The sequence below is a fragment of the Chiroxiphia lanceolata genome, chromosome 27, assembly GCF_009829145.1.
Source record: "Chiroxiphia lanceolata isolate bChiLan1 chromosome 27, bChiLan1.pri, whole genome shotgun sequence".
Classification (NCBI taxonomy): Eukaryota; Metazoa; Chordata; class Aves; order Passeriformes; family Pipridae; genus Chiroxiphia; species Chiroxiphia lanceolata.
The window spans coordinates 2,904,046-2,926,350 of NC_045663.1; the positions used below are offsets into that span (position 1 = coordinate 2,904,046).

Genomic DNA, 22,305 nt, shown 5'->3' on the forward strand with positions numbered 1-22,305 from the left:
CTTGCCTTGTTTTGCTGCTGTTAAGGACAGAATCTCCTTGTGGGATTGATTTCTAGGGCTTTTTAGAATAAAAGGAGACCAGAAACCTCTGCAGTGATAAACACTTCCCTGGTCAAAATGCCAAGTGCAAGGGGGCTCCATTAAGATCCAGGAGTTTAGTATTAAATGAGGCAGGAGCACTTCCAGTGGCACCAGCCCTGCTGCTGTGTCAGCTGAGCAGCTGCTCTTTGCTTTAATTTAATAACTCATTTTAAGGTAGGAAGGGAAATGGCTCACAGGTTCCTCTACTCACTGGCCTCTGGGCTACTGCAGGGAACTCAGCCAGGGTGGCAGTGGGAGCCAGGAAAACACACACAACCCCCCTGTTACAATAATGGGGTTGAGAGGGGGGTGGCAGCAAACTGGGACAATAGTGACAGGAGTATTCCATACCAAAAAGACCAATATTTGGACTGAATTATTCAGGAAAACATCCCAGCTCTCCCATCTCTGAGCACAAGCAGCATCTGTGACTCTCCAGCTGAGACCTCACATCTACTTCCCTGCCCAGTATTAAAAAAAAAGCCCTAAAAAAAAAAATCCAGCCCAAACCACCCAGCAAGGCTGGGATCTTGGCTCCTAATGGGATGAAGTCTTTCCGAGCCAGTCTCATCTAACATTTCAATCACTTGAATCTCTCTAATCTTATCACAAAAGACTTGATTCTTTGTGCACCAGCCAGAAACGTCACCCTAACATCTGTTCCACGGGCCAGAGCCCGTTTATCCCACAAAGTCACCGTGGCTGGATGGCACTCCATGTGAAACCAGGGGGGTGGAGGCCTGTGGAGTGGCCTCTGCTCTTTGTGCTCCTGGAACAAGTCAGTGCCAAGGAACAGACACCTGCCACAGATGGGAAACGGCCCTTTTTTCCTCGTCTGACATGAAAAGGTGCCTGCGTGGCTCTTTCCAGAGGGAGGGATCATCAGCTGTGGCTCCCGTTTCTCTTTGCCTGCGTTACAAACAGCAAAGCACACACCCCCCCCACGCTCACAGTGTGCCCAGGAACGAGAACAAGGGACATGGAGCAGGGCTTCAGCAATGAAACATCTTCCACAAGGGGGTAAAGGCAGCCTGGGGAGCCAAGTCCTTCTCCCGGGACAGCAGAGAGACACCGGAGCACGGACAGTGGGCTCTGATCTCCTGCTGCTCCCCTTGTCCTGCCAGAGGCCTGTTCTGGGATACTGTAAAACTGGAAGCGCAGTTCAGACAAACAGATGGCACAGAAAAGGGATGAGATGGGCAAACACTGCAGGGACACGGAGAACTCAGCAAAAAAAAAAAATCAAAATATAGTACCAGGAACGGAAGGAGAATCGGAAAGGAAAGCGACAGAAGAGAAAATAATAATGGGAGGGGGGGAAAAATGAAACCAACAGGAACAAAAACACACAGGAACTAACTTTCCAAGTCAAACTCAGGGTCACTGAGAGGGCTGCTCAGACCAGAATCTGCAGAAAACAGTAAAAAATAAATAAATAAAAGATACACTTTTGTAAAAATTTCATGCTAATTAAAAAAAAAAAACCAAAAACCAACATAAATCTAAAGAGGAAAAGAAAGGTATTCCTTGTGCTGATTAGGCTAGGACAGGATATCTAAGAGGTGCTATGATTTCCCCTCTCTAAGCTGCACGTTCCCATTCCCACGTTCCCCCTTTGTTTCACTGCTGGGGGCACAATGGAGGTTCTACCTGGGGTCACCTGGCTGCAGAAGAGCCTACAAGCCCCTTCTGAACCACAATATATTGAATTTAAAGGCCTTTAATTCAGACAGCACCTGTGGAGTCTTCCCCTGCAAACTGCACCACCATCTCTCCATCACCACCAACACACTCCAAGCTGATTTTTCCTCCCATTTCCATTTTCACTCAACGGTTTGCAAAGTTCTGTGGGAGGCAGGTGATCAACTCTCCCAAATCCTTTAAAACATTTGACTGCTTTACAAATTACAGAGCAGAATAAACCAGCCAGGTCAACTCCATGGCCAGATAAACTTGGAAAGGAAATGGCAGCATCTTCCTACAGCCAGACTGGACACAGGCAGTGCCTTTGAGATCTGCAGAGCCCTGATAGAGGTTTTCATGTCTCAGTTCCCTTTCATAAGCCTCTCAGACCCAGAATTCAGAGGCACAGCACGACCAAACCAGTGGGGTCAACAGAAGACTGGCTCACTCATCCATCAATCCCATTACCTGATGGAAGCACCCTGAGCTGACTCTGCTGTCCTGTGGGACAGAGGGGAATGCCCAGTCAGGGAAACACATGAACCAGCACTTCCAGCTGCTTCTTGGCGACAAGACCACAAACTTTTATCTTTATTTTTGCCTCAGCATGGGTTTTTCACTTGGGGGAGTGCAGCTCTTTCTCTTGGGTCCCCCACCTCCACCTGGAGCACCCAGAAGCTCATGGAATGCTCCCAAAGGGAGCTCCTGTGTGCACCCAGGATAACGTTGTGCCCAGACAAGTGCAAACTGCTGCTGAGCTGCAGCTGGGGACACTCAGGCACCTTCAGATTCCACTGCAAGAGCAGCACTAAGAGCTGATTTAGGGACCTACCTGTGCTGAACTGCTTTGCACTTGGTCCCTGCAGGCTGCACTGAACCCACTGAACAACATTCCTAAGCTTGGGCTGATCCCAGTGGGTTGTTCCTAACTCATTTTGATGTGAACCCCTCAGCTCAGTGCTGCCTGGGTGCTGTCCCACAGATCCCTGCCCCCTGGGTACCTACTGCCAACCTCACCCTAAGGAAACTCGGACAACGCTAAGGACAGGACTGGGATGGGAAGGGCAAACAGGAGCTACAGAAACATTATTAACGAGCACAAAACAGCAAAATAAAAATACAAACGAACTGAAAACAACAGCCAGCCCCCAAAAAGCACAATAAACTCCCTTCCAAATCCTCAAGCACCAGGAACTCGGAGGCAGAGGTGTGGGCAGGCGCTGGTTGGCTCGCCCAGTGTCCATCTGCGTGAGGCTGTGCCTGGGCCGTGTCAGTGGTGGCTTTGCAGAGGTGCCATGCAGGCAGCTGGGACATGCACGGACATGGGGACACGTGTGTGTGGGAAGGAGGGTGCAGGGAACCTCCCTGCCTGGGAATTCAGTGCTGTTATCCACTCGTCCCACAGCCGCTCCCAGCGACAGGCTGTCCTGAGCTGCTGTGGCTGCTCCATCCATCGTCCAAGGCCAGGTTGGACAGGACTTGGAGCAACCTGGTCTAGTGGAAGGTGTCCCTGCCCACGGCAGGGGGGTGGAACTGGATGAACTTTAAGGTCCCTCCCCAACCCAAACCATTCTGGGATTCCATGACAGCGTCTGCACCAAGCAAGGAGACGCTGCCCCGCCTGCGCCAAGCAACCAGCCACCTTTCCCCTTTCCCCCTGCACAGCCCACGGGCAGGCCTGGCACCAGAAAGCACCAGTTCCAGATGTGGCTGGAGCTCTGGGTGCTGGGCAGCCTGCAATGCTCCACCTCACCACCCCGGGAGCTCCCAGAGTGAAGCACAGGGTGCTCTGGCACGTCTGGCACAGCCACAGCTCTTGCAGCTGTGTCCTCAGCCCAGAATGCACCAATTCACCTGGGAATCCAGGAAAACCCCTCTTCCCGCCTTGCCAGCACTGGGAAGAGCCTGTGCAAGGTCCTTGAGGTTCCCAGCAAAGGTGTCTCTCAGCAATCCCACTTAGCACGGACAGGGCTCGGGGGCCCTTGGCTGCACCCCAGGGTAGCCCTGGGTCTCCAGGCAGTGCTGCTGCAGCCAGGCACGAAGGGGTTAAGGAAGGGGCAGGTGCTCCATTCCTGCCTTCCCAGTGGGAAAGGCTGGTTAACAGCCAGGGTTACCTGGAGTCTGGAAGTTGATGCGCCTCATCTCCACGGGGTCCTTGGGGTGGTGGGGGGCGATTTCAGCGTTGTTCAGGAGGCATTTGGTCCGGGGCTCCGAATCTTTCCGTTTGCTTTGGAACAAAACAAAACAAAAAAAGAAACGGAGAAAGAACAGAAAGACAAAGTAGCTTAGCTCATGGGCCTCGTGGTCCCCTGGAGTTTTCTCAGCTACTGATGTTCAGACCTGAGCAAAGCTCCCGCCGAAAATCAAAGGTGCAGCCAAGGGTAAAAGTGTATAAATTGCATCAGGAAAGGGATGAGGTTTGGAAGGTTTGTCAGGGCTGCGTTTGAGGGGTTTACAACGGCCCAGCAGCCCCTCAGCAGCTTTCAGGCAAGTTTGGAAGTTCCCCTCTTCTCACAGCACAGACAGACAGCTGTGAACTCACACCTCCCTGCCCAGACCAGCCTCCACTGAACACTGCAGAGCTCTGCAAGCAAAAACCTTCCAATTCTGGCCAAGCCATTTCCAGCCTGAAAGAACCAGAGCCAACAGAATCATTTGGAAAAGTACAGAATCTCCTGGCCGTGACCTTGGACACAAAGCACTGATATTGCTGTTGGCTGCTTTAGGAGCTCTCAGAGCTGCCTTGCTGCAGACAGAGAAGTCAGAGCAGCAGTTTTCAATCGTTTTTGAACTGCAGAACCCTAAAAATCTGGGTTCAACAGCTTAGACACATCCTCTCCCAGCACAGCTGTGCCTGCTGAGATCTACCTCACCTCTTGCCAGAACCCAAAGCCTGCTCCAACCTGCCAGCTGAGCTCCACATGGAAGTGCTTCCTAATATATTTTACTCCAAATGGGTTAGGTTAGCTGAGGCAGTTGAAAAGTCTTTGCTGACCTGGCTCATTCTCCTTGAAAAGAATTTGGAAGCAAAAGCCCAGTGTTGATCTAAAGATGTGATAACCTCTGGCAAGGGAACAGTTATGAACTGTGGGAGCAGAACTTCTCCAGTGAGTAGAGAACATGGACCCACACCCTGAGGCTTGGGAATGTGGTCCCAGCCCCTTCAGTAAGGTGGCTGTGGAGCTCTCACCTCTCCTGCTTAGGGTGCACAGAAGCCTCCAGTAATCTGCCTGCAGCAGAGGGGAAGATATTCAGGACATTTTTAGCTGTCTCTTGATGTCATTAATAGCCAGAAGAAGTGGCATGAGCCCTGCCAGCACTGCATGGGGCAGCATTTTGGAATGACACCACTTTGCAGTTTGGGAGCAGTTTATTTTTGCTGCAGTTCTGAAACTGCTGTAAATAGTTCATGGACTGAACCCCTCAGTCACTTCCAATGAAAGCTCTCCCAGTCTTGGAAATGGTTGGAAATAAGTCTCATTTCTGCAGCCATAAACAGACTCTGTTAGAAGCCCTTGGCTGAGGGGGCAAGAACAGCTTCTGCAGTGGGGTGAGGACAGCTCAGCTGGTGAGATCCTGCTTCCAGTTCGAGTTCCAGTAGCTCAGGGACAGCCTGCATGGAGCAGCCAGACACGGAGAAAACCCACTTTCACCTCTGACTGCCACACAAATGAGTGTTTCTCTGCTCCATTAACCCACCACTTTATGAGCCGTTTACTGTCCCTGCTGCTCAGCCTGAGAAAGGGCCGTTACATTTAGGAATGGACAAGCAGGAGAAAGCTGGGCTTGCTTTCCTTTTTCTGCCCCAATTCAGACACAGTCTCATGCTAGCCTGACACAGGCTTTCTGTAGGAACAGATCTAAGGGTAGCAATTGCACCAAAAAAGCCCCATCACCACAGATAGCAAACACTGCTTAACACACAGCAAGAAAGAACCTGAATAAATGGCAAATCTGGTGCTCTTACCTGTCTGGCTTGCTGTCCAGGAAAGCAGTAAGTGGAGAGAAGACAAGACAAGACAAATGTTCAGGTTAGAAAGGACTTGCAGAGGAAAAGGGGAAGCATTTGCTCAGCTCTAACCCTGGCAGCACAGGTGGGAAGGTGGGCCCAGCAAAGATCACCCAATTAGATCAGAGCTAATGGGCACCAACAAGGTGTCTCCTGAGTCCCTGAGCAGCTTCACACCTGCTGGGATGCAGAGGACACACCCACGTGCACAAGGGAACACACCTGTGCAGATCAAAGATGGAGCAGGGTGAGGAGAGCTCCCTCCACTCTGGGTATGAGATGTCCCAGCTAAGGACTTCCTTGTGTTGGCCACCACTGCTATCATTTATTTTGCTCAGCTTCTGCTTCCCTTCCTGTTCCCTTCTATTGCACAGTGAGGCCTGTGTGTGTTCAAGGGACCCCCAGTTCTCATCCACATGCCACGAGCTGCTCAGAAAGCCAAGGAAAAGGGGTTGTTCCTTCCTCTCTCCTGCAGACTCATACCCTGCTTGTCTCCCAGTTCCAGCAGAAAACCAGTTTGAGAGGAGGGGAGGTCTGCTGAGCCACAGGTCAAAGATGCCTTCTCTGCATCCCCCTCACTGTGCCCACACACAGAGAAAGGGGGGCCTGAGGCTGTGAGCAGCAATTCTGGAGGAGGCAAGCAAGAGTCCTGACACCCTCATTGCACATGTGTCTGTGAGACAAACACTCTGAGAGTGCCATGGGGTAGATTCTTAAGCAGCAAGTCCCTGCAACCCACTGCTAAACCCTCCTGTGCCAGGCACACCCTTCCATTCCGTTGTGCCTCAGGGCTCCTCTCTCCAGTGGAAGGATTTCCCTCAGCTGACCACAGCAGGACCAGGGAGGACATTCCCTTCAGGGACCAGGGCTGGGGACACTCAGCAGGGTCTGGGCTCTGGGCAATGAGCAGCTCTTACTTTTTGTAGAGCAGGATGGCGATGACGATGCAGATGATGAAGACCACGGCCAGCACGGGCCCGATGACCCAGATCAGCCCCTCCTCTCCATCGATGATGGGCTGCGGGTCAGGGTTGTCCAGCTGGATGGGGTCGGAGAAGGGACTCGCAGCAAAGGTCTGGAAGACAGGGAAAGGTGGTGGAGCAGGGGTCAGAGGTGGAATGGGGACTGAGAACAGCAGGCAAGCATACGGAATTCCACAGGAGGAATTGCTAGAGAGGATGTGAGCTCTCTGCAGCACAAACCAAATAATAACAGGGAAAAGGCCCTTCTCTGTGAGCATCCATATCATGGAATATCCTGAGCTGGAAGGGACCCCCAAGGATCATCAGTCCAACTCCAGGCCCTGTACAGACACCCCAAAAATCCCACCCTGTCCTTCAGAGCATTGTCCAAACGTTCCTTGAGCTCTGGCAGCCTTGGGGCCGTGGCCACTGCCCTGGGGAGCCTGTTCCAGTGTCCCTCAGGGGGAAGAACCATAGGACAGGGCATCTTCATCCTCCAATGCTCCAGGTGACACAGAACACTGAAGGATCACACTCATGTGAAGCTCTAGCCTGCCTTGGGCCTGTGGCTCCCCTCATGCTGTAGCCAGGAAGGTGCTTTCAGAGAACCAGTTGACTGTGCCTCTGTTTCACCACATCTCTGGGCCCTTGCCATTGCCACAGAACACAAAAACTTTTTCCAGGCTCTCATGTAACCACCTGGATTTTGACAGTCAGATGGGATTACAGAGCAAGAGGGAAGGGATTAAAACAAGAATTAACGCTTGGTCTGGTGACTGAAAAAAACCACACCCCACAATTAAATACAAATTAATAAAATGCAGCATGTTCTGTTCCCTCTGCAGTGAGCTGGGCTCTTGAGGAGAATCAGAGGAATCAGAATCCTGACTAAAGGGCATTGCTTGTTCTCAAGAGCACTACAATCTCCCCATTCCAGGGAGGATGCATTCCCACCTTACAGAGAAACTCCAGAAACTGAACTGCACAGAGGAGAACTGACAAGAACAGTGGCTCTGAGTCCTTGAACTCCATCAGCCCTGAGCAGACTGAAATACTGCTCCATACTTGGGAACTGCTGTGGATGCAGGCTGCTGTGAGAGAGTCTGCAGCACCTTGTTCTAAAGCAGAAATTACCACAAGCTGCAGTAATCCGATTGAGAAACCCATTCAGAAGCGTGTCAGCCTAAGCCTTTAATATCAAGTACACAACCAAATATTTACTGGGGGAAAAACCCTCTGAAAACCCTTAATTTCCAATAGCTCCCTGCTACAATTCCACAGGGGGATTTAGAAACAACAGAGCATTAGGCTGTTTCCCATTGTGCAGGAGGGAGGAGGCAGGTAAATATTAAAACAGTTGTTTTCATAAAGCCAAACACAGCCCCAGTGAAAGCAGCAGCAATGTTGCAGTGGTAGAGAGCACATGTAGTTTTCCATAAAAAAAAACCAACCCTCCCCTTTGTGTGTGGTGGGGAATTTAGCAATGACCAGGGGGTGTGATGTGCTCCCAGAGCGGGATGTTTGGGGTCATCGTTCTGAGGAATTAAAGACAGCCTTTAAAGGAAAAGGGGTCTGAACTAGGGCTCTCTGAACTCGAGTGTAAGTCCTGAGGGGACAGTTCAGTGTTCCTCCACATTCTGGACTCCCATTTGTAGCCACAAGTATACAAATCCTGGCCAGGAAGACTGGGAAAATCAGAGCTGCCTGTGCCATTGGCCTGGCTGCTTGGAAGAGCATGTTTGTGTAATGCAGCCACAAGCACAAGCACCAACAGTTCCAAGAGCCACATCCAAAAGCTTCACAGCAGGAGTGTAAGGTCTTTACAAAATAAAAACCCTGAAGGATCTGCTGGGAGAAAGTTCTGGAGAATGCCAGGAGGGCAGCAGGGCTGCTGGCAGCTCCCATGGGAGCAGCTGCTGCCTCTGGTCCGTGATGGGGATGAGGGGCACGAGGATCTGGAGAGGGCAGGGGAAAGCAGGCAGCACTTCACAGAATCACAGAATATGCTGAGTTGGAAGGGACCCACAAGGATCATCAACTCCAACCCTCAGCCCTGCACAGGACCATCCCCAAGAGTCACACCCTGTGCCCCAGAGGATCAGCCAAACCCTCCTTGAGCTCTGGCAGCCTTGGTGCTGTGCCCACTGCCCTGGGGAGCCTGGGCAGTGCCCAACCAGCCTCTGGGGGAAGAACCTTTGGCTGAGATCCAACCTGACCCTGCCCTGACACAACTCCAGGTCATTCCCTGGGTCCTGCCCCTGGTCCCCACAGAGCAGAGCTCAGTCCCTGTCCCTCCTCTGCCCCTGCCCAGGAAGTTGGAACTGCAGTGAGGTCTTCCCTCAGTCTCCTCTTCTCCAGCTGAACACACCAAGTGCCCTCAGTGTCCTCACACGGCTTCAAATCAAGGCCCTTCCCCATCCTCATTGCCTCCTTTGGACATTATCTAAGAGCTTCATATCTTTCTTATATTGTGGTGACCAAAACTGCCACAATACTCAGGGTGAGGCCTCACCAGTGCAGAGCAGAGCGGGACAACTTACGGCCTCAGGTTCCTGCAGCACTGCCAGGATGAAGATGACATATTTCTGCCCCGGCTCCAGGGCTCTGTTCTCAAAGTTGTCGTAGTGTTTCATGTCCCCCAGGATGAAGTGGGAGGGCAGGGAGCGGAACCGGGCAGCGATGTAGGGCTTGGGGAAGTCCAGCTGTCGGGAGTGACGGAGGCTGCGGCGCCGGAGCCGGGCTATGTCCTGAACCAGCTGCAGGAGGCAGAGGAACGCTCTGAACCCCAAGAAGGGAGCGGCAAGGAGAGTCAATCCATCCCTCCCAGACTGCCCACACCTTGGCTACTCTGAATGTGGGGAGCAGGAACCCCAAAGGTCCCTTCCCAGCTCTCAGCTCACCATCCCACCCCTTACAGATGTTTGCTCTCTCCTCACAGCCGGCTCCGGTTTCGCCCACACTCACCTCCTCCAGGTCCATCTCCTCAGGGCTGCCCAAGGGGTTGAGGAACTGTCCTCCCCGGGACTTCCTCAGAGGCACCACCACAATGTAGAAAGCCCTGAGAGTTGGGAATAATCAGAAGAAACAGAGGGAACAGAAGGAATTAATCTCCTTCCACAAGCCACAGAAGAAGAGAGTGCACACACCGATGTAGGTTTGCCCAAACTGCCCCACTGGCTCAACCCAGCAAGCCCCTTATTTTTAATTTAACAGAATTGTTACTCCTGGAAGGAGCTGGAATCAGTGGCCACCCCACGTCTCCTTATGTATTCCTTCTGCATTTCTTTGGCTTTCCCTGTTAGCTCTGGGAAGCACCTCCAAAAGGCAAGAGTCAAGAAAAGGTTGAAAATGGAGGGAACACTCATGGGTTTGTACTGTGGCCTCCAGCCATCAGGGCTGAACCCCAAAACATGAACTGAGCACCCCCCCAACCAGCAGTTTAACAGGGACCTACTGGACAGGCACGGAGCTCTTCACGTCAGGGAGAATCACCACCACGTTGCCATCAGCATCAGGCTTGTGGGTCACCTCTGGCTTCTTGGACAACATGTCAGCAGCAGTCCAGGCAGCAACGTTCTGCTGCAGCCCCCCCATGCTGTTGCCCTGGTTCATCAGCACGAAGTTGTAGAAGGTGCGGGGCCTCAGGTGGGTGATGAGTTTCTTGGTGGTGCGTCCGTCCACGTCCACGTGCAGCCCGTTGTACTGGATCTGTGGGAGGGGAAGAGGCTGTCCCGTGAGCAAGGCTGATACTGCTCAAACAGCCAAACTCCTTCCCCTTCCTCCCCATTCCTTTGGTTTGCAGGGATCACAGGGCACTCAGCTGTGCCAGAGAACAGAAGCGTTTGAGTGGGGGAGCTCTTGATCTCTTGTGCCCACTGCACGAGGCAGATGCAGGTCAAAGCCTTCAGACACCATTGGGAAGAGCAGTTTTTATCCAGAAATGAATATGGAAAATGGAAAAATTATTATTTAGTTTGGAAAAGACTTCCAAGATCATCGAGTCCAAGCTGTGACTGATCCCCACCTTGTCACCCAGCCCAGAGCACTGAGTGCCCTGCCCAGTCATTCCTTGGACACCTCCAGGAATGGGAATTCCAAACCTCCCTGTGCAGCCTCTTCCAAAGTTTAACAACCCTTTTCATGAGGAAATTCTTCCTGACTGAAAAGTAACTTGTCTAGGGAAGCGAGGATTTGCTAACAGAGATGGGAATGCAACCCAACAGCTCTGATTTTCAGCCCACTTCCTTGATTAACCATTACCTGCCCATATCTGAGGCAGGAATCCAGAATTCTTGCCTCTTACAACTTCTTACTCAACCCAACAGACAAGATTTCCAGGAAACTGGGAAGAAACACAGATCTGACTCCTGAATTCCACTTGCCTTGTATGGGGTAGGAGAGTTGTAGTTCTCAGGGAACTCCCAGCTCAAAAGGACAGATGTCTTTGTCACCATCTTCACCTTGAAGTTTTTGGGTAAAACTGCGGAGAAAAAAGTGAGGAGGAAGGGGAGAAAGGAGAAGAAAAGGCAGCAGAGGGAAGGAAGAGCAGGAAAGAGAAGGAAGAGAATGTCAGGTGCTGGAAGAGGGCTCTGCCAGGCTGGGTCTGGCTGCGGCTGCCGGAATGGAAGGGATTGTTCCCTCCTCCACACTGTGCTTGAGTTTTGCCAAGGTCCATCTCCCAGTGCTCCCTGTTCCCTTGCCTAACCCCAGGGAGGGCACGTGGCTTTGCCCCCACACTTTTGGGCCTGGGTGGCTGCTGCAGGAACGAGGTGCTGGCTGGCTGAGCATGCTCAGGTGAGGAAACCCATCCCAGCTCACGGTCTGAGTGTGGGTTTTGTTTTTTTTTTTATTTTTATTTTTCCCTTTAATTTTGGCTGTTTGCAAAAGCTGAAGAAAAGGCTCTTCCCACCTGTGTGTAGCGACTGGCCCCCCCCTCCAGGTGCCAGTGACAGAAGGTGTCCGGACTTAACTTAGAAGAAAGTGGTAAAAGGGACTTACCTGGCACAAGGCAGAGAGGAGCGGAGGGACTGAGTGTGACACCACAGTGCTTTGCATTTACTCACGAGCCTGGCTGAGCCTGGCCTGACCTCTCCAGCTCTCTTGCCTCCCGGCACCAGCCCCGGATACAAGGGGAGAGAGGGAGGAGAAACCGGTAAGTCCTACCTTGATCCAGCTGGAACGTCCGATACTGGACGGTCGGGCTGTAGGGCCCGGGGCCTTTACTGGTGTGAGCACGGATTTTAACATCATAGGCGGTGTTGGGTTTGAGGCCGTTGAGGGTGTACGAGTTCTCTGGGGAGGGGGGCAGGTCTTTCTCCAGCAGGTTGCCGGGAGAACCGGCTTCCCGGTAGGCCACGGTGTATTTGACGATGGCTCCGTTGCGCTCGGCCAGCACGGGGGGCAGCCAGCCGAACTGCACCGACATGGCAGTGATGTTGCTCGCCTCGAGGATTTGGGGGTAACCCTTGGGGATGTCTTCGGGGGTGGTGAGTTCCTGCACAGCTTCCTCCCCGAAGCCAGCCCGGCTTTTCACGGCCAGCTTGAACACGTACGTGGCGCCCTTGTGGATGCTGGGAGCCGTGTACTTATCCTCCAGCGCCGAGAACTCCAAGGTGGCCAGAGGGTCGACGTCCTTGCGGCCAAACTGGAGCCGGTAGCCCAACACCTGGCCTTCTGCGTCCAACGGGGGCTCCCATTTCACCAGGAGAGTGTTCTCCTCTGTCTGGTGCACAGACAGGATGGGCTTTCCTGGGACTAGGAGAGAGAAGAGAGACACCTTCAGCCAAAGCTGGGACAAGGGGAGAGTGGCAGTGTTCCAGCTGGGCTCTGTGTTCCGTAGGGTATTCCCGTGTAATCCAAGCTGCTCTCATCCACCCTGTGCAGGTGGATGGTGTCTCTCCAGTTTAGGAAATGAGGAGCACTGCCAACATGTCAGCTGTGAGGTACTGACACATTTCTGGATTTATTTTCTTCCCTGTGCTCGGGATGGAAAGATGTGCACAGCTCCTCCCGTATCCCTGGACCACGCACCCTCCCACTGCTGGGAAGAACAAACTCAGGAGTCCTGACTCCCAGCCTCCTGTCCCAGTTGCTTCCCAGAGCAGGGAAGAACAAACCTGGAGTCCCCAAACTCTTGTCCTCTCTCTCTCTCTCTCTCCATTACACAGCCCAACTCATGCAGAAAGAGACTGGAACAGATTGGCTCAGGCTGGGAAGTCCAGAGCAGCTGAGGGTGAAGTAATGAAGGATGGGGAAGGAAGTCTGGGCAGCCCCAGGTCCCGAGCAGCAGGCACGGGGCCAGCTCAGCAAGGCTGGCAGGCAGCTCATTGCCCAGTTGGGTACAGAAGGAAGCACAGAGAGTGGAAACAGAGCCCAAAATCTGTGCAAGGCAGAGGGTAGGGAGAGCTGCTGCTCCCTCCGTGCAGTTTTTCTCCTCTGGAGGAAGTGAGAAGCCCTCCAAGTGCTGGGGTGTTTCCAGCGAGCTCCTCCTTAACCTGTCAGGGAGCTCCTCCGCATTTGGGGGGATTTGGGGGAGCTCAGCAGTGCCATGTCTCTGCCTAATGAGCCCTGGCACTGCCTGACTGCCAAGCAAGCCCACAGCCACAGTTAAATGACACGTGCAGGCCCAGAGGTTCCCGAAGGCGGAGAAAGCAGAGTATTAATTCCAGCAGCTCACGCGTCATTGATGCTCAGCTCCACTATTAGAGACCTAACTCCCTCCTCTCTGCCTTGGTGTTTCTCCTGGTCGGGCAGGAGAAGGAAGAATGGAGTTGGGAGAGACCCCATCCTGTTCTTCCAGCTTAAGCCCAGCTGAGGGGTGAGGGTTGGAATGCTGGTGTGGCTGACAGAGGGAGCAGGGAAGGATGCAGGATCCTGACAGGGAAAAACTGGGGAACCCCTTCGGCCTGATGCCTCCACTGACACCTGAACATGAGGATGAGGGTCTGTCTCTGAAACAAATGCTTTACTCCTTCCAAACTGCCAAAGGATGGCTAGGGAAGGAGCTGGGAGAGGCAGCCTCCTCCCTTGGGAATGCCCAAGGAACACATTAAAGAGAAAAACAACGCCATTACTTTTATGTTTCAGTTTTTATCACAAATGTTACTATAATCAGCTGAGCTTGAAAGTATTACATCTGCACAACAAATATTGCTTGGAAGGAAGGTGAAAAGAAAGCGCAGTGGGGGGAAGTGTTTTATTTTGCAATTGGTTTGGACAGTAAAGGAGAAAATTGGATGTATTACTGTATTTAAATTCAGCCCCCAGCCCTGAATGATAAAGAAAGAAATCTCTCCTCTCAGAAGGTGTATTGACTCAACACTGCAAAGAAGGTAAGAATGTTACAGAGCCATTTGGAAGATTTTTTTTTTTTAAATAGCTATTTCAGGTTGGGGGAAATTGAGTTTTGGGTAATAGCTGCTGTGCTGGAGAAAACATCTCTCTGTAACTGATCACCTGCACTGCAAATCCTAATGGGGAGAGATGAGGGAGGGTGACAAGAGAGACTGACAAGGGAGCAAGGCAGAGAGAAAGGCTCTGAGAGAGGAAAATGGAAAGGCTGGAGAGCTTTGGGAAGAAGGAAAGGAGAGGAGAGAACCAGAGAACTAGTGAGGAGAAACATGGGCATGGCTGGAGGGGAAGGAGAAGAGAGTGAGTGAAGGAAAAGGCTTCTCACAGCACAGTGACACTGCAAGGGGTGAGCAGAGGAGCCTGAGAGCTGGCATCAAATGTGACACCTGCAGGAGCTGTGTCCTGGAAAGCAACCTCCCTCTCCTGTGAACCAGTCTCTGAACTGGGCAGGGGAGGCAGGAGGGGAGAGAAAGGCTGAAATCCCACCCACTTGTCTAAACAAAGACATGAAATGAGATGGGGATGTGATTCAGGGCAGCGAAAAGGCAAGAACAGGGAGGGCACTGGCAGCTCCAGCCCTGTGTGATCCAGGAAGGGCTCCTGAGCCCTCTGTCCTGCACACTGGGCTGAGTGTCTGAGCTGCCTCTGGAGCACGGACAGAGGTTTACAGCTTAATTCTGCAGTGCTGGCAGAGGCCTTAGATGCCTGCAGAGGCACAGCAGTGTCCTCCCAGAAACAAGGGATGATGTCAGTTCATGCAGCTGCTATGGGCAAGGTGAAGACAACAGCTCCAGAACTAAGAAGTGAATAAACAGATTATCAGGGTTGGGAAGTTACAGACAGAGAAGCGAAAAGGGGAGAAAGCCCTCACTCGAAAGCAGGAAAAAAAGAAAGAGCATGAGCAAAATGGAATGAAAGAAGGTAACCACAGTCCAACAAGAGATGGGCTGGGTGAGGGACAGCTCCAGGTCTTCCTTCACTGCACAAAGCCCTGCTTGAAAAGTAGAGCAGGGGTTTAATTCATGAGAGCAGAAGAACCCCCAGATGCTGCGAGGGCAGGTGATGTGTGTACTGTCCTTTCTGCCTGCTGCACAGCTGTTTGGGAGAGCAAGGGGCACCCTGCTGCCCTTTGTCATTCCTCTGTTCTGGCCCTGCCATCCTGGCTTGGCACCAGTGTCTGTACTGAGGCTGGCAGGGACTGTGCCAGGAAGGTCAAAGGAGGGATGAACCTGGGTATGTGCAGGCAGAGCCCAGGTCCCTGAAATGTGAGCCAGGAAAGGTCAATACTGTCACTACTTTTCCCTCTGCTAGTCCTGAACACAGGGGATGTATATTCAGACATGATGCCAGAAGAGAAGAGTGGGAGGACAAGCCACCACTGTCTCCTGCTGCTCTTCAGATCTTTGCAAGTCCCCACCAGAACAGCAGAGCTCTGCCTCTCCTGGCCCCAGCGTAGCTACACAGTCCCTCCAGTGTCACACCAGGCAGAGTCTCTGTACTGCTGGTGCACTGGAAGCTACAGAATGAGAGATTAAAAGTGATGAATTCATCCCCTGTTGCATTTCTGGGTGTGCCTGGGCTTCCTGCAGCACTGGGCAGAAAACTGTGACATCTGGTGAGGGCTGCATGTGAGGAATGAAGGGGTTTGTGCTTTGCTGGAATTAATTTGGGGCAGCACGGCACTTGTTGCAAGTCTGTCCTTCAAGAAGGGAGTGGGAGAAAAGAAGGTGAGCCTGGAGAAAAGACCACCTTGGCTTTAGGAAAGGGGTGAATCCCAGTGGTTCAGGAAAAGGCTCTCACCTGCACCCTTGGTGGTGACCACCTTGGGCTTGCTGCGAGCCCCATCTCCCTTCATGGTGTAGGCGGCGACGGTGATGGAATATGAAGTCTCCGGCTGGAGCCCAGCAATGACCATTTCCTGTTTGCAAGATTCCAAAGGAAAACCCTGTCAGTATTCGAGTCCACACACACGGGCAGATCTCTCCTCCTTGCAGGAGTCTCAGCCCTTTTCCAGCATGCAGGAAAACACTGAATCCGAAAGCACGAGACACTCTGGGGCGACTGGAGCTGTGGGAACTGGCAGGAGAGTGAGAGCCACAGGATGAGGCTCACACACCTCTGTGAACACAGCCTGGCTCTACAGGGCCCTGTTCAAGGCATTCTCCTCCAGATCTACCTCTCACACACTCTCTGTCTCTACACAAACCACTTCAGCATCCGAATGCTGTCTCTCCCTTCAAAGCTTTCCTCTCCACTGTGCAGCCTCAGAGGTTTCAGGGAGATTACATTTTTTTCATCATTACCCCCTCTCTTCTCTCCTCAGAGATATTTTTAATGCCTTCACAATATTAAAGGGATTGCTTGAACGCAAAGTGCAAGACAACGTTTTCAGCTCGCCCACTAAAGCTCCCTCCTAAATCCCACCCCCTCCTTCCCATCCTCTATCAGCCTTCCCACACCTGGCTCCCAGGAGCTTTTGTTGGAACACTGGCCTGAAGAACAGCCCTTCTCCAGGAGGGACCCAGCCCTTCAAAGGGCTGTGTTGGAAAAGGAACACCCGTGCTAAATCAAACAGGATGACAGCACATGCAGCAGGGTTTTCCCCAAGGCCTCGGAAAGGAGGGAGATGGGAATACTGTGCATTTTTATGGCTTTCCTCTACCACCCCTTCATGCTTTTGATATTAAATCTCAGGGCAGTACTTGGGAAGAATTTGTTAGTCCTGAAAATAACTATTTCCCCAAAGGTGAGCGGGGAGTGGAACAGCAGAACTTCAGAACTGTGGGATTTTGATCAATGGGTCTGGAAGCTGTAGGATACAGGGACAGGTCCGTCTTCTGGAAGTCAAGAACTTATTCTGCTTTCACACCTGCCACTGAGTTTTATTAAGATTTTAGGCAAGGGGCTTTGCCTTTCAGGAGACTCAGTTTCTCCATCACAAAAATAAGAGGCCCCCTCGCTTCTGTAGGGCACTTGGCAATCTCCAGGACACACAAATACAGTCAGTTTAGTCGTGTGTTATCTTAGGACCCTGTCATTCCAAGGAGGAAATGCTTTCTCCTACTGCTTTGTAGCTGCAAGATTATGGAAAACATTTATCATTTCAGCAGAAAGAGCAAATGCCAAACAGCCAGGCTGATTTTAAGGTACTTACAGGTAAAAGCACCAATAGTGATTCAGTGCTTTGTATCAATGAGTTTTTAAGAATCTTGGCCCTTTCAGGGCACAAAGTGTTTGTTTATGCCCTGTTTGTTTGCAGTTCATGACTCATGGATTATGAATTCCCAGTGCTTCCCAGCCTAACTATCTTTTCCAGACACAGAGGTGTTGCAGACCAGCCCAGATGAGCACCCTTGTCTAGTGGAAGGTGTCCCTGCCCATGGCAGGGAGTGGAACAAGATGGTCTCTAAGGTCCCTTCCAACCCAAACCATTTTAGGATACTGACATGTTCAAGGCAGTCCCAAATTCAAGGTCCCATCTGCTTCCCCATGGAGGAGCAGCAGCAGATCCATCTTTCCTTGGGAGCCAAAGGGAAAACCCTGTGGGATTGCAGCGTGCTGACAAACGACACGATCACAGAGGGTCACAGATCATAGTGACAGGGTGGGGACAATGCATGGGAACACCACCAACAGGCTCTAAAACAGGCACACAGGCACTGCAAAAAAAATAAAGGAAAAGGAAAATATCACACCACAACAGGAAGTGGGAGAAGGGAAGGGACAGAACCAGGATGGGAGGATTTTTACTGGTTTACTTACATATTCAGCAGTGTCATCTGTTTCCCACTGGGCAGAGAACAAGAGAGGTTTGGCACGTGAGAATACAAGAGGGGAAAGAAGGGAAAGACAGAGACACAGCATGAGGAAGGAGTCCCTGAGCAAGCAGCCACACAAGGTCAGAAGTTACCAGGCCAGCATGAAGGAAGAAGTAGAGTGGGAAAAATTAGTAGACTCCACTGTGGCCTCTGCCTGAATTAAAAAAATTCCCAGACACGGGGAGGATGGATGATATTTAGTTCAGCGCTGGGACAGCAGTTCACACTCTTCCAAGTAACTATTGCCTGGGAGCACAAATGAACTGCAGAGAGACAACACACACCTTGTCACGGGTTCTCATCCGCCTTCTCCAGTTACGGTGCTCGGGATGAGACACGGCAGCCGCAGCACCCACCCCCTCAAGGATTCCAGAAGAGATTGGAGCAGGTGGGTCCTTACCTGGGCATCAGCCAGCATGATGTCCTTGATCTGGGGCAGCCCCCGGGCCTCTCCATTCTCCATCCGGACATAGTGCACCTGGTATCCCCGGATCTGGCCGTGCTGGCGGTTCTGGACTGGAGAGCGCCAGAACACTTGGATTGCAGTTGAGTTCAGGACCTCCACCTCCACTTTCCGAGGTGGTGCACTGGGCACTGCGAGGAAGGGAAGGAAGGGGGAACAGTCACTGGGGGATTCCTGGCTGGAGCCTGTCGCTGCACCTATGGGACATGCACAGCCTGAATCTGCAGCCCAGAGATGAGGGGGAGACCTACCAAACTAGGAAGAAGAGACCTACCCAACTAGGAGGGGGAGACCTACCAAACTAGGAGGGGGAGACCTACCCAACTAGGAGGAGGAGACCTACCAAATTAGGAGGGGGAGACCTACCAAAGTAGGATGGGGAGACATACCAAACCAGGAGGAGGAGACCTACCCAACTAGGAGGGGGAGACCTACCAAATTAGGAGGAGGAGACCTACCCAATTAGGAAGGGGAGACCTACCAAACCAGGAGGAGGAGACCTACCCAACTAGGAGGGGGAGACCTACCAAATTAGGAGGAGGAGACCTACCCAATTAGGAAGGGGAGACCTACCCAACTAGGAGGAGGAGACCTACCCAACTAGGAGGAGGAGACCTACCCAATTAGGAAGGGGAGACCTACCCAACTAGGAGGAGGAGACCTACCCAACTAGGAGGAGGAGACCTACCAAAGTAGGAAGGGGAGACCTACCAAACCAGGAGGAGGAGACCTACCAAATTAGGAGGGGGAGACCTACCAAACTAGGAGGAGGAGACCCAACCAACCAGATATCCCATCATCCATCACCAGTCCTACCCAGTGAATCAGGGAAGAAGCTCTAGGGGACCTAATCTGCATGGCTTGGAGATCTGGAGGGAACAGGTCCACCTCATCATCCAGCCATCCTTCCACACGCTCCTTTGTGCCCAGTTTGCTCAGATGGAAGGAACCAATACAGTTCCAGATCCCATTCCAGGGGCAAAGGTAGTTTCTAACAAGCCAGGAAAGCTGTGGTCCTGCCCCTGGGAGGTCAGGGTGGAGAGGATCAGGAGGGGGACTTGCCCTTGGAGCTCCCTATTCTCTCAGGCAGGGTAGGTGGGTTATAACCACTGCAGAATCTCAGGACAGCAAACAAGAGATGTCTTGGATGGAATTTGGGCTGATTTTTTGGAAATAATAGCAATAATAATAGTGACAACAACTATAACACAGGGTATGAGAGCTTAATCTGCAAGAACACCCCACTTCCTTTGGGAGGGTCCAGTTGGGTGTGGGCAGAGGCTCAGAGAAACAGGATCAACATTGAGGACAAACCTGATGCTTTTTTATAAATTCTTTTGATTTGGGACGGAGGAAGAACACCTGAGAAGTTTGAGATTTCCTTACGTTATTTACTTGACCTATATTATCTGAGGTCCTACCCTCACAGGGAGGGTGCTCCTCTCCCTTCATGAACACATTCCTGCTTTTTCCTGGTTTTATTTTACTGTAGAAATACCAGGGAAATTCAAGTCTCTGAGTGGGGCCACTGACCTGTTGTCACTGAAGGTTTCTGGAAACTTGAATAGATTCCTCCTTTCTACTACTAACCAAAACTTTGACTTAAGGAGGAGCCAGTAACAGGGAATGTGTGGGAAGAACTCTTAATATTTTAAAACATGGCCTCTCAAGCACAGGGTGGGATTCTTGGGGCTGTGCTGTGCAGGACCAAGAGCTGGACTTGGATGATCCTTGTGGATCCCTTCCAACTCAGGATATACTATGATTCTATGAAACCAGTTTCTGGCAGCAGCTGTCTCCTCTGATTCTGGTGCCTCGCTGCCTCAGCTGATCCTGGCTCAGTAAGGGCATCTTTTCAGGGACAGTGGTGCAGCTGGATGTTAAAAAAGACCCCCAGAAGTCTGAGAAATACCCTAAAGCAGGGCAGGACAACCCTCCAGACCCCAGTGCTCAGAGGGCTCGGGGAGATGGCAGCAAAGGGCAACTCACAGCTTTGTGTTCATCACCCCCGTGGTCCCAACCTCTCTGGGCCATCTCCAGCTACCCATCTATTGCCACGGCACAAACAGCTTCACCAGTGCTACATCCTGAAGCAGCAAAGGACTTTAACACCTCCTCTGGGTCTGCCTGGTGTGCCAACACAAAGTAATGGGCCCGCTGGGGACCGGAGGTTGGGTGTGACCCCCCTCCAGCTTTGGTCTCACGCCACAGGAGGTGTAAGACGGGACTTGAGCCATGAAAAGGGACTTGAGCCACGAGAAGGGACTTGAGCCACGACAAGGGACCTGAGCCATGGGAAGGGACTTGCTGGCATGGGAACAGCCCCCTCTAGGGCCACGAACTCCCCAGGGGGCTCAGGGAGGGGGGAAGAAAACCAGAAGAAGCTCAATTACCATCTTCATCCGTGCGGACGATAACCGGCGAGCTCTCCGGGCCCGGCCCCACCTCCGTGTGAGCCACCACCGTGACGCGGTACTCCGTCCACTTCTCCAGGGACTCCAGAAGGATCTGACTGGTGGTTGGGGGGATATCATTCACCTCCTTAAGCTCCGTGTCCTCCGAGTCCAGCGCTCGATAGTAGACGCTGTATCCAGCCAGGACGCCGTTCTGGCTCTCGGCCGGAGGCGGCCGCCAACTTACCAGAATGGCGGTGGATCGTGTGCTGACACATTTTACATCTTGAGGGGGGGCAGACGGTTCTACGAGGGGGGGGGGGAAAATTCAGGAGGGGGGGAGAAGGGGGAAAAAAGAGGAGGAGGAGGAGGAGGAGGAGGAGGAGGAGGAAGGGGAGGGGGGAAAAAAAAACAAACAAAAGATGGGAAAGATAAAAGAAAAAAAAAAGGAAAAAATGGTAACAAAAAAATCTAAAATAAAACGTACGAAAATTTGGTTTAGGAAGATAAAATTAAAAGAGGAGAGAGCTTTTTTTTTTTGTTGTTGTCGTTGTTGCCTTTTTTTTTTTTTTTTTGAAACGAAGAGGGTTTGGTTTTTTTTAAGAAAAAAAAAGAAAAAAGCCAACGGAAATTAAATGGGGCATCAAAACTGAAATGGTGCAAAGCAAAGGACTAAAGGAGCAAGTGGGCTCGCCAAGAGGGGTCCTGCTGCTTCCACTGAGCATGGCTGGCACAAACTAAGCACCCAGCTGCACCCTGTAAAAACCCTTTCCTTTGGCTCCCTGTTTTACATCAGTCTGGCAAATCCTGCCCTGGCTGGGAAAGTACTTTTTTCCAACCTCAGTCTCTGGCATCTTGAATTTCTTTGAAGAGATCTGTGAAAATTAAGTAAGAAAAGCAAATCTTTTGCCAGGAGGCTTAAATTGAAGAGTTTGTACCTCCAGATGGAAGCGATTAGTTGTCCACAGACTGGAGGAGGCCAAATCCCACGGTGGGAATGCCCAGGACACTGCCAAGCAATGAGCCCATGGTGTGTTTAGAGAGGAGGGTTTGGAGAAAACACTTGCAGAAGGAGGGAGGCAGTGGGGTTTGGTGAGGTATTCAGGCACCAAGTGGGATTTTCCAAAGCTGCAGCAGGTCCAATTCCCACTGCCTGAACTACACCAGGGTGTTTCTCAACATCCCAGGAGGGCACCTTGGGAAGGGTGGCCCTACACAGCTCCTGTTCATCCCATGAGGAAACATTGGGAAGTGTGGCCCTGCCCAGCCACCTTCTCAGAGTGGCAGTAGACACCTGGCTAAGGGTGGTGAGGAGGTGGAGGAGGTGGAAGCTCCAGCTCTTGGTGCAGGGCTGTGTCTGAGGTACAGGAGAGCTGCAGGAAATGTGGGTTTGTTAACAGAGATGCCACAGGTCTGAGACCTTGGCAAAGTCTGGACAAAGGGTCTGTCAATTCTGTACTCCAACCTGAGCCTGGGCACTTGGGGGAATTCATGGAATCTCAGGATGGTTTGAGTCGGAAGGGCCCCAAAGTTCATCCAGTTCCAC

General features: G+C 51.9%; 1 protein-coding gene across 19 annotated transcripts in view; it reads right to left on the bottom strand.

Annotated features, from left to right (window-relative positions):
- Positions 1-22,305, bottom strand: part of PTPRS (protein tyrosine phosphatase receptor type S) — a 166,761-nt gene that overhangs the window by 19,547 nt on the left and 124,909 nt on the right. For 6 of the 19 annotated variants that reach the window (XM_032712208.1, XM_032712206.1, XM_032712204.1 and 3 more), the window contains 13 exons: positions 20,760-21,065; positions 18,304-18,497; positions 17,848-17,874; positions 15,886-16,003; positions 11,899-12,489; positions 11,118-11,215; positions 10,190-10,443; positions 9,700-9,793; positions 9,276-9,491; positions 6,691-6,848; positions 5,732-5,743; positions 3,879-3,991; positions 1,442-1,489 (listed from right to left, as the gene is read on the bottom strand). In XM_032712208.1, the coding sequence (XP_032568099.1) occupies positions 1,442-1,489; positions 3,879-3,991; positions 5,732-5,743; positions 6,691-6,848; positions 9,276-9,491; positions 9,700-9,793; positions 10,190-10,443; positions 11,118-11,215; positions 11,899-12,489; positions 15,886-16,003; positions 17,848-17,874; positions 18,304-18,497; positions 20,760-21,065 (2,229 nt within the window). The remainder of the gene's footprint in view (positions 1-1,441; positions 1,490-3,878; positions 3,992-5,731; positions 5,744-6,690; positions 6,849-9,275; positions 9,492-9,699; positions 9,794-10,189; positions 10,444-11,117; positions 11,216-11,898; positions 12,490-15,885; positions 16,004-17,847; positions 17,875-18,303; positions 18,498-20,759; positions 21,066-22,305) is intronic. The other 13 variants (XM_032712221.1, XM_032712220.1, XM_032712219.1 and 10 more) reach the window with 9 other exon arrangements.